Here is a 12,136-nt window from a genome sequence, read left to right on the forward strand (position 1 = left end):
GTTGTTGAATGGTATAATAATAATTCACTTTAATTTTTAGACTAAAAGTCTGAGTGTAAATGTTCACACAGTGAGCTCAAAAGCTGCTCATTTTTGCCAAATAAAAAGCTTCAGTCAATAACATCAGCACTAACCAAATATCCAAAGCTAGTGTAGGGAGTTGTTGCCGGCCTGGTCTTTGGCATTCTGTCTCCTTGCAGTTTAATTAACTGGAGGGATGATCAGAAAAAAAAAGAAAATTAACTCTCGTCTAAATCAAGTCTACCAAAGAGCAAGACATCATGAAATTAGGTTCAGTCATTTCTTTTACTGGAAGCAGGAAGGGACGTCCAGTGGGAATACAGTCAATTGATCGCCAACTACATTATTGGGCAACTTTGCCCCCAATAAAAAACAGCTCTATAATCAGAGCAGCGCAGTGCATCAATGTGGAGACTTGAGAAAAAAAATCGAGCTTGGTGTTAGGTGACATCACTCGCATAAACATGACAACTCCATCATACAGTTACTTCAGAAGTCTGTCATTTCCAAGGCTTATTTGGATGCAAGGACTCTAAACAATCTTTACATGAGCCAGAGCTCATTTCATATTCCTATCCTGCTCTGTCTGCTCAATTAGTACTGAATATGCAACACTAAACCTTGACATTCAGAGACAAAAGACAGCTTACTTTGGCGCATAGAGTGAGGGTCCGTCATGCATTCAGGGGTATTGATGTGCGCAGTACACATGAGCTACATGCTGTACAAGCACACATCTTCTGAAATTCCCTCAAATGTTTGTTTACACACTGCTCTCTGCGTTTTCGTTTCAAAATATTTCAAAAGTCAAATTCCCAAACTAGTTATGTATTTGAAAGCTGCTCTGGCGCCCCATTTCTGTCTTTTAAAACTGCTCCCAGTGTTTTAGTTTGACATTTCAACACGTCTCCTGATCCAAAAGCTTCCGTTTACACCAGCCTAGCTGATCTGACATTGTTATAGCTCCTGCCTGTGAGGTTGGGTTTTTTTTTTTATTTATTTACCTGGAACATTAATCATTTTGGGAAAAAAGCTGGCTCACAACTGTATATGTGTTTATCTCAAACCGTGTGGTCATGGAAAACTCAGTGCCAGTTTTTTCTTCCCCACTTTCACATTTTCTTTACTTTACTAATATGTCCCCTAGGGTGGCTCTATATATGCAATTATTACCCCCTTTTTTTGTGTGTGTGTGTGCGTCATTGCGCTGCCATCACATAGAGCGGAGGAAAGGGAACACACTCTTATTTATGTGTCAAGACAAAAATATGAAATTGAATTAATGTGCTGTTGATTTATGTGGATGCATAAGAGCCTGAGGGAACACATTTGATGAAAGTTGGAAATACATTGAAAGCAGAAACGTGGTTTTAATGTCTATGTGGATATCTCCCCTTCAAGTCTCAAGACGGTTCTGTAATCAGTGAATGGACACGTTTATTTGTTTTTTTAATCAAATGAAATATAAAAATAATATTCAAAAAATGCCCTTAAGGTTAAAAATCAGCTAAATGCATAACATATTTTTTGGAATATTTCTAAAAGGTTGATTAAAGCCTAGAGTTTGTTTGAACCTTGCCAAATAGTATGCAAAATACAGACATTATTAAGTCCTGGAGGCCCTGAAGCATTGAATAATACACGTAAATAAAGCTAGCCTTGTGCGTCCTAATATGAATCAAATGCTTTCAGAGTGTAAATAGCTGTCATCAAGGATCAAGCCCTTCCGATGATTCATTATTTGTTGGGGAGATGCCAGTTGTATGTGTTCACTCTGCTGCGGAGGGCCAAGAGTGTGCATGTGATTTCAGTCAAGGACAATGTGTTTTTTGTGTATCCGACAACGGGAGTGAGAGTAAAAAACCATCGTGCATGCACAGTTAAAACATCCTGTACACATGTTCAGTTTGACATCCTATGTGTGTGTGCGTGGGTGAGTAAGTGAGTAGGTGGGTGAGTGGTTGAATTTGAGAGAGAGGAAACAAGGGATGGGAGAGAAAGAGAGGAAGCAGATCAGCTCAGCGGTCAGAGAGTGGCCCAGAAGCCCAATTTCACACTGCACTGAAGCACATCAACTCAGGCTGACCACACAAACACACACACACACACACACACACACACACACACACACACACACACACACACACACATAATGCTCGCTTGGAGTGCAAAACCTACTGATCATTCAAGCTCCCCATAGAGCAGTAGATTGTCAGTTTAATTTTCAGAGAAAAAGCAATAGGCACAGAGACAGTGAGATGGAATGATAGACGGACAAAGACAGCAAGTGAAAGACAAAACTGTGAGAGCAGAGACACATCGAGGGGAAAGTGAGAGAAAAAGTTTCGACGTAAGATAAACTAGACACCGCAGTTTTTCTTCTGTCCTGCCTGTCTGTCAGTAAACTATCTGACAAGTAACAAGGAGCATATATTTTGTCATCTTATCATCGCTCGTGTAAATTTAATGGAAAACCTTGACATGGCCACGTTCCCACTTGGTTCCCTTACATTTTAGAATAGCATGCTGGAAGGAGAGTGAAGGACTGAACAGGCAATACAGTGCTCAGACATAGTTGAGTGTGCTATACGTGTATTGAATTAATCTTGTAGGCTGGAATGAAATTCAGCTGTTTGAGTCTACATCTCTGCTGTTTGAAGAAAAATCCAAAGTTTCTTATTCTTAAAGATATAAAATAGACTCATACAGAAGTAATCCCAATCATCACTTATGGCCTGCTAGAAGTGTGTGGCCGTGTCTGTATTTTCTTTTTACTTCTTATTTCCTGGTTTTGGGATGTTTATGGGCGTGTATCCCTGCAGCGCTTGGGTGAGGTTGGGGCTTTATAAGGGTTAGGGTTAGGGGGATAGGGTTAGTGACCAGGTGCCAGACCATAGGCATCCAGGAGACACAGCACCGAAATAAATGTGTATATAGCGAGGTGAAATGCAAAACGAGAGTGAACAGTAACACACAACCCTGCATAGTATACCTTTATTGAGTCCTTAATCTTTGGAGTCAGACCTTTGACTCCACTAATTAATGATGTATTGCATTTTGGCTCCATGGTAAGTGAGGGTCATTTGCAAAACACAGTATCTTGATTAGAATAATCACCTGGTGTGAATTATAAAAAAAAACGTAATAACCTTGTTTACATGGATTTATTTAATGCCATGTGGCACAGGTTGTTCGGTTTAAGGCCTTTGACCACTCCTGCCCTCTTATTAATGTGACAGGACAGGAAAGGCAGACTGAAGCAGAAGAAAAATAGAACAGCACACACTCAGAGAGAGAAGACGTCAAATTGGAGAACTCAGAAGGAAGAATGGAAATGAGATGAAAGGATTGAAAGAGAGGGGAATGGCAATGAGAGGAAATTGAGGTTGGGTGTGATTGAGTGGAGTGGGTGTGGAGGGTCAATCTCGTGACCTTAACCAGAACATTGAAATTAGTTTTAAGCTTTGTAAATACTGTGTAACATCTGCTTCATAGTTCACTGTTCCACATAACCAGCGCAGGATGAAATGGCCAAAATGAACGTGAAAAAAACATGTGACATACAGGAGGCTGAAGTGACTTCAAGGTTTGATTACAGGGCTTTTCATACTCTGATCATGACTTTATTTCAGTTAAGTGTCAGAAAAAAATTGAAACATAAATGTTTCTAATACTGACACTATTAATGAAGATTTAAAGGGACAGTACACCTCAAACATCAAAATTGCATATTCTTCCTATTTCCTGTGGTGCCATATATCAATTCAGATTATTTTGTTGTGAGTTAATGAGTGTTGGAGAAATCAACCATAGATACGTCTGCCTTCTCTTGAATGTAATGGAACTAGATGGCACTCGGCTTGGGGTGCTAAGAGCACCAAAAAATACATTTGAAAAACTCAACAGTAATGTCTCTTTCCAGAGACCATGACCCGGTTGCTCAAGATAATCCACAGACCTTGTTGTGAGCAGTTTCATGTAGGAACTATTTTCTGTCTACCAAACTACACCTGCCAACCATATTACTGCGCAGAAGGAAGCGTGCATCTACTCATGGACAAGGGCTCGTGCCTGTGACAGCACGATATGTAAACAGTAATGGCGTCCTCCTTGGCAGAGCTGTAACGTTAGCTAGCTCAGTGGTAACAGGTGAGCTAGCAGTAGATGCACTCTTCCTTCTATGTGGTGAAACCGATGGAGGGTAAAGTTCTGCAGAGAGGAAGAAGTTTGTACATGAAACAAGATCTGTGGATTATCTTGAGTAACTAGGTCATGATTTCTGGAAAGAGACATTGCTGCTGAGTTTTTCCACGTTTTTATTTATTTTATTTTTTTGGGTGTTTTAAGCACCGCAAGCCGAGTGTCATCTAGTCCCATTATATTTAAGAGAAGGGAGACACCTCTATGGCTATCATCTCCAATACTTGGCAGCTCACACCAAAACAGTCTAGACTTATAAATAGCACTACAAGTAAAAGAAAAAATATATATATTTTAGGACATTATTTAATGAATAATTTCATTATAGTTGTACATTTGCATTTGCAGCATGCTATTTGCATTGAAATGGCACTATTCAGTCTGAAATGCACTGAAATATTTTGTTTAACATTTAACCTTCTTTAACAATATAATGAAGCCATTTTACCTTCATTCTTTATTCTAAAAGTTATTAAGTTATTATTATTCTCTGGAGGTTATTAAATAAATCAGGTTTGGGCTGAATTGGAATGAGGCAAATATAAATGCTTTTATGGCAAAGATGCAGAGTGACCTTCATCATTAATTAGCTTGTAGGTAGAAATTCTTGAATTCATATTCATATTCTAAAACTGTTAACTCTAATGTGTGTGTGTGTGTAAGTATATGTGTCAAAAAATGCATGTGTAGGGCCAACTTCTTTTCGATGTATGAAAGTCATTGTCATTGAGCTCACGGCTTTTGCTTCTATAGCATTGTATTGTGTATGTGTGTATGTGTGTTAATGTGAGTAGATACGCCTCACCTGCATGTCTGATTTTGAGTGTGTGTGTAGTGTCATGTCTGTTGTAGTCAGTGTGTTTATTATATTCTCATTAACACAGAGACAGGTGGCTCGGTAAATCACATAACAATAGATCACAGATTGAATAAACTCCTCTCCTTGTATCTTATTCGGTGGTGCCAAGGACCTATCAATACATTTTAATTAATCTTATCCTTAAAGCTTTTCTGCTAGGTGAGCGTGTGTCTGTAGGTATGAGTGCACGTGTGAATTTGAACCAAAAGTGAGCAATGTTTCGGATGAAAATACCGATGTTTTGCACTGTAGGTTCAGGAAACATTCTGCATCCTGACAGACAGGTAGAGAAAGGGAGGAGGGAAGCTGCAAAGCTACAGTTTTTTTCCCTTTTTGATCAAAAGGTGGATGCATATGAATGCAGGTTAAAGAAATTTAGCTTTGATAGTGTTTCAGCGTGACAGAGTTTGCGCCATTTCTTGCTTCTTACTGCTAATATCTGCAGGTCCTTATCTGAAAACAGATCTAAACTCCAAAACTGAAGCACGTGCAATTGTATTAAAGCAACGTGAGCAAGTCCCCAGCAGTGCATCTTCAGCAAAAGCAAAATGTCTGCATTACTCTGCCATTTCCTTTCTGTCTGTATGCCTCTCTGATTTTCTCCCTGCCATGTCTGTCTCTATAGATCACCAACCGCTACATCTATGATACCGTGTTGCTTCTGGCCAACACCTTCCACAGAAAGCTGGAGGATAGGAAGTGGCACAGCATGGCCAGTCTGAGCTGCATCAGGAAGAACTCCAAACCGTGGCAGGGAGGCAAGAGCATGCTGGATACTGTCAAAAAGGTATGGGGATGCAGACAAGTACACACACACTGTTCCCCTCAAGTCTTGCAGGAAGGGTTTTTCAACTACGGTAGGTATGCAAGAATGCATACTTGGTTGCTCTGGCGCGCACCCACCCACACACCACACGCACACACACACACACACACACACACACACACACATATGCAGGCACAGAGGTAAGCCAGTGCCTGTTCCAAGAGGCAGGCTTCCTGAGTTCTATTTAGCTCTGCCATGTACCTCCAAATCTACACTATGAGATGATTTACAAAGGTCTCATCACTGAAATTATCCACGTGTGTATGGGTGCATGGTCACATATGGTGACACACGCACTTGCATATTAAAATACGTTCAGAAAGCATCCTGAAAAGGTAGAGCAGCATGTTCAGCAGTAGTTTTCTATCATTATAATGTCTGTAATTCTTTACACTTTCAGCCAATCGTTACAACCTGATTTACACTGTACACTGACAGATAATTCTCTGATTTATATTTATTGTGGATAATTTAATGACCCGGAGTCACTTGACTCTAATATCAGTTTGTGGACGGTCCATCTGTTTCATCAGCCTCCTGCGGTGCTCTACCGCTGTGTGGTGCTTGTAGGTGAGTGTGTGCCCGTTTGAAAATGGCTCATAAAGACTTTGCCTCAAAAAAAGTTATTCCTAAAAGTATTGTAGCTATATCTGCCAAAAAAGAAGCCTTTACTCAAAGCAGAAAACATCTTTGTGTGAGTTTGGAGCTGAGGCTTGATTACTACAGTTGAAAGAACAAGAGTGTATACTCATCCCTTAACCCAACTACGACATGCAAGTTCAATTTCAGATTTCAAACTATTTTTAGATGTGTCTCGTGTATCTTTTAGCGGCGGGGAAAAAAACCCATTTCTGGCACTTTTCATTTAGTGAGTATGTATTTGCATTTCAAGACAATGTGCTCATTACATGAAATTTTTGAGAGCAGGCACTATTGTTCCTCGGCTGAGACACTCTAGTTGAAACAGCAAGATGCAGTCACTGCTAAATTCATTTATGCAATGTCATTGCTTGGTATAACTAAAACCCCCTCCAGGGATGACGAATGACATGGAGGAGGCTTTAAATAAGTCTTGCGGGGTTTTTTTTATTGTTCTTATCACATGGAAATCCAATTTTTGTTCATTACTTCCACTGAAAGTTTCCAAGTTCCTGTCTGAGCTCAGTAGACTTCATGACCCAAGTGCTCGTGAATTCAAAGGATTGAATACCTTGAAAAAAAAAAAGCACATGCATCAATCAGCAAGTTTTGCTCAGTTCCTCAACAGTTGACTTTTGAGAGATAGAGGATTTCATCCTGCAGCTGTGATTTTATGAATCTCTGCATTTCACCTTGAGTTTAGGCTGGGGTTTGGCAACACTTTCATCACTGTTAAATCCAATTGGATCAATGCCCTCTGTTTTGATATCAATAAAAAACTACTCCAGGGATGGCAGTTTGACTGAATGATGAAGCCAAGTGAAATGCTAATTTAGGATTAGTGTCAGACAATAATAAATGCGGCGCAATGGCTTTCATATCTATCTCTGCATTTCACCTTGAGATCAGGCTGGGGTTTGGCAACACTTTCATCAGCCAGCCCCGGCTGTTAAACCAACCCTGATGGCTGTCTCAAAAAAAAGCTGTGTTAAAGAGCCCTAAGCAGTAATAGAGTTGAGTTCAGCAGCCTGGCATCAGTTCCATTTTACAGTGTATCAGCAGTGTGCTTTACTTACTGTGCGTGCCTGTGTGTTTAATCAGCGTTTTGGTATGTGGGGCCATTATGGTAATGATAAATACTAATTTGCAGCTGTTGATGAGGAGCTCTATTGATGTTGTTGTTTGGTGTTCATTGACAAATTCAGAGTGGGAAATGCAGCAGGTGAAACTGCTGTTACACTGATCCCCAGAGTCTGCAGTGTGTGCTGTGTTGGAGCTGCTAGTAGACTACATGTCACTACCCTGTCATTGGCTGCTGTATATATATACACCTTTGAGTCTCACTGACTCAAGCAGTTAGGTTTAGGACTCATTTTAAAATTTTATCGATCCCTTTAAGGCACAGCAAGTCCCGTGATGCAGCCCAAGATCTCCAGCCAGTGCCCATGAGGCTGTTTCAAAGCCTGAGCTTAACTTATTATTGCTTTCTATATAAAACCAGGCTTGTTCACTTTCATCTTATCTTTAAGCAGCTTTTAAACATTAAAAAGAAAACACTGGTGGAGTCGTACTGTTTATTTATGTCTCAGGTTTTTATTCAGTCCCACGGGGCCAGTGGCATGTTCTTTGTATCAGGTGCAATTAAAAGAAAGATAATTGTTGTGAAGCTGCCAACATTAATTAACTAAATAATTACGAAAGGCAATGAACAGTATCCGCGCAGAGTTCACCCCTGCCCAGTTTGCAAGGAAGCAAAATAGCAAGTGACGTGCATTTTATTGAGGGTGAGGGTGTGTGTGTGTGGCTGACCCAGGGGAATATAATAATTGAATATGGTAACAGCATACCGATGTGTCAATGAATGATTAACCAAATGGCGCATTAACATCCTGTATGAGCTATATCATGAATGATATGATACATCTCTTATTTCTATACACATCAACACCTACACACATCTTAGACGAGGGCTGTCACGGAGAGGGAATTTCCTCTGCAATGATTAAAGGTGTCTCAATAGTACAATATGTGGTATTTGTTGTTGATATTTACTAACCCTTCCTAAATAAACTTTATTGTTAGGCTATTGTTAAATATATTTTTGCTTTTTAAATAGCAAAGATGAATGTTTTAAAACAAATAAAATGCCTGTTAAATGCAGAACAAGTGTTTTTTCAGCTGAGACGCTTTGGTAGTGTTTTGTTGCTATGATACAGAATATCTGTGAAATTAAAAATGTTGATATGAAGAGGAGTGCTTGCTCTGGATGAAGGGGAGGCTGAAGCACGAAGGGAGAGAGGACGGACTTGCTAGTCTACGTGGGTTCAGTATTTATTCCTACTCCGTTCAGAGATGTAACAGTTGGTCTTTGTGGTCTAGGCTATCGTCCCGCCCCTCCTCCACTGTGATTGGACAGTTTGGAAAAAAGTGATGGTGACGAGCAGCTTTTTAACTCCCCCACAAAGATTTTTAATCGTTCCCAACTACAATGGATTTAGGTCTATTGATACTTTTATACGCCTTATAGTTTTGCATCCTGTGTTGCAAACCTTTAAACCTCTGTAGCTCCAGTGCTGTGTGTAAAGAGTTAACGTACAGCTCTGCTATTTATTTTATATAATTTTTCATTTACATGTTGTGCAGCTGTATATTTTCAAACAAGGAGAAATCCCTGTCTTTGCATTTTATTTCGATCACAGTCTGTTTTTATAAAAGTGCTTGTGACATCTCAAATGTGGCTTTGACTTGCAACTGAAAACACGTCGCCCGTCGCGTAGAAAATATCGTGATCTATATTGTTTATCGCCAGTCAGCCTGAAAATACCAAGATTTTTGTCCATAACACCCAGCCCTAACCCAAAGTTGAATTTTCAGCTTTTGGCAACCAGAAAAAAAAACTGCAAACGTGCAGAGCTCAGCACGAAATACAAGCTCAGTACCTCATCATGTTGCTGGCATTTGTAGCAGAGTGTAGATATGTGTCACTCCCATGATAAAAACAACATGAACATAGCTTTTGTGAAGGTTGCCTGGCATCCCCTGTAGCTGGCTTGTCAATAGCATGGTATTGCATAATGGCACAAACCTACACTCAGATGCATGTGTGTGTTTGAACACCTACACACCGTGTTTGAATGGATATAACGATTTAAAGGTGTGACAGGTGGGTATAAGATGCAAGTAAATCCTATGAAGAAGTGTAACCACATGAGATGGCGGTGTGGGTGTCTATGCAAGTGTTCATGTGATTAGGCATTGACACCTTTTGCGCGTGTACATTCATGCTTGCATCATAACCCAAACCACATGAATGGCACAATCCGTGTTTCATACACACAGCAGCAAGCACATACACACACCTACAGACGCACACAGAGCATGAATCATATAAAGGAGTATAACACCTCTCCTCCCCTGAAGCATGCACAGTGTCACTTTCACTGACAGGTCACACTACCGGGAGGCAAGGCAAAGGTTGGGGACTGACACCACACGTGTATTTGTGTGTGTGTGTGTGTGTGTGTGGTTGTGAGTTAATCTACCTCTCCACACAGGACATTTTACGCCCCTAGTGCAAAGTCCAAACACAGTATTCTTTCATCAGCCTTATTACACACACCTCTGCGGGATGTGGACTGCTTAGTTTTTAAAAACGTTGCAACAAATCAAAAGTAGAATTTTCCGCCAAGGGCAAAACGTACTCCGTAAATCTTTCCTGTCTTGGACACGCAAATAGTACGCACACATGAATCACACACACACAGAATCACACATATTTTATTCTGTTACAACAAAAAACATTTTCCCATTCAGTACCTGCTCTTAGTGATGAGATATAATCATTTCATTAGGGATGGCCTGATGATTCATGTCTCTGCTTCACTGTGAGCAGTTATCATATCTGATCTTTTGCGAGGATAAAAAACGAAATTCAATGTCAAATTTCACAGGGAGAATTATTGATGAGGTCTATTACAGCCAAAAGAATATTGCACCATTGATGAGACCTGACAGGATTAAAGTGATAAAGATCATGACAACAATAAAGGCTGTGATGATCACAATTCAATGATCAGTTTTACCAAGCAACAGTTGTTGTGAAATAAATCTGAAGTCAAATGAAAACATTAAATTTTGTCCCCACAGTTCGGAGTGAGCGGCCTCACCAGTTTCCTGGAGTTCACCGACAACGGCACCAACCCCAACATCTTCTTTGAAATCCTGGGGACAAATTACGGAGAAGACAGGGGACGAGGAGTCAGCAGGGTAAGTAGTTAAAACAGAGCCCCTGCGTGTGGTGCACCACTGTGGGTGAGGGGGGAATCATTTCTGCTCTAACGCGTGGACTGGATTTACATAATTCCTGGATTTGCCAGGAAATTCCTCTGCACCTGCTCTCCACATTATTTTCATCTCATATTTATTCAGGCATCTCTCTCCTTGTGGCTGTCACCCCTGTGTAGCAGAATACAGCCCTGCTACCTCTACCTATGTACTTCTGGATTTTACTGTATTTATTTTTTTTTTAAAATATAAATGTGGCAGAGCAAACGCAAAGAAGCAGTTAAGGTGCACCTTTACATTTTTATCTCTTTGAATTTACAACGCTCGTCTTTATCCTCATGTGTCTGGGTGCATGTTCTTTTTTAATATTTTTCCCGTGCATCACTAAGATGCTGCATCAGCCCAGCGACTCACCTCCCCTTCAGTAAAGCCTGGTGTTAATTGGATTAATTAGAAGCATTTTCAAGTGGTATTTGGTAACGACACATGCATAATGGATTTTGACAGGCCTCCTGAAAGACATCCCTTCCCCTCACAGGCGCGCACACACATATTCATAACACTGTTTGTTCTTTGATTGAGTGTGTGTGAGCATATGTGCGTACATGTGTGTGCATGTGTGTGTTAATGGCTGTGTGTATGCTTGGGCGTTGGAGCAGTGATATTTATGAGTTATCACCTGAAATTCACTCATTCACTGCTCCCTACTGACTATATAAGGAGTTCCATGTAGAGCACTACATAATGAGCTCATTTGCAATATGAAAAAACACTTCCGGAAACTAGTCAGGTTATTTTCCCGGCGTTGTTAATTACGTCATTGCCGTCGCACAATTAAAACATGTCATATCAACGTCGGCTGGTGAACCATCCATAACAAATTCTGACGTGCATATATGTGATAAAAACCAAGCCTATTTTCCTCAAATGAAAAACATCACAAAGTACTTTGTGGCCGTTTGTGTTGTGAGATGTGCTGCTCCGCTCACATTAAACACTGGCAGACAGACAAGAGGAGAGAGCGCAGCATGATTGCTACCTGTCCCACTAATGAAAGTAATTTTCCATTTAACCTTTGTTGTGTTGAAGTTTGTTTTACCAGTCAGTCATGTAATAACTTGTGAATTTAATATATGTTGTGCATTATGCCATTACGACACAAATCAGAGTGAGTAGCAACCTGTTAGCTAGCGTCATTAGCCCTACTCTGTACAGTAACTGCGAAGCACTAGAGAAAATCAATTGCTGATTTATTTTTGTCTCTTCAGGGACCGACCACTTCACATTAAATTGACACTTGATTACAT

General features: G+C 40.3%; 1 protein-coding gene across 1 annotated transcript in view; it reads left to right on the forward strand.

The window, feature by feature from the left end:
* grid2 (glutamate receptor, ionotropic, delta 2) overlaps positions 1-12,136 on the forward strand; it is a 703,051-nt gene that overhangs the window by 480,350 nt on the left and 210,565 nt on the right. Inside the window, exons 7-8 of the mRNA XM_050052029.1 lie at positions 5,706-5,867; positions 10,692-10,811. Of these exons, the coding sequence (XP_049907986.1) occupies positions 5,706-5,867; positions 10,692-10,811 (282 nt within the window). The remainder of the gene's footprint in view (positions 1-5,705; positions 5,868-10,691; positions 10,812-12,136) is intronic.

Source organism: Epinephelus moara, chromosome 8 (genome assembly GCF_006386435.1).
Source record: "Epinephelus moara isolate mb chromosome 8, YSFRI_EMoa_1.0, whole genome shotgun sequence".
NCBI classification, from domain to species: domain Eukaryota; kingdom Metazoa; phylum Chordata; class Actinopteri; order Perciformes; family Serranidae; genus Epinephelus; species Epinephelus moara.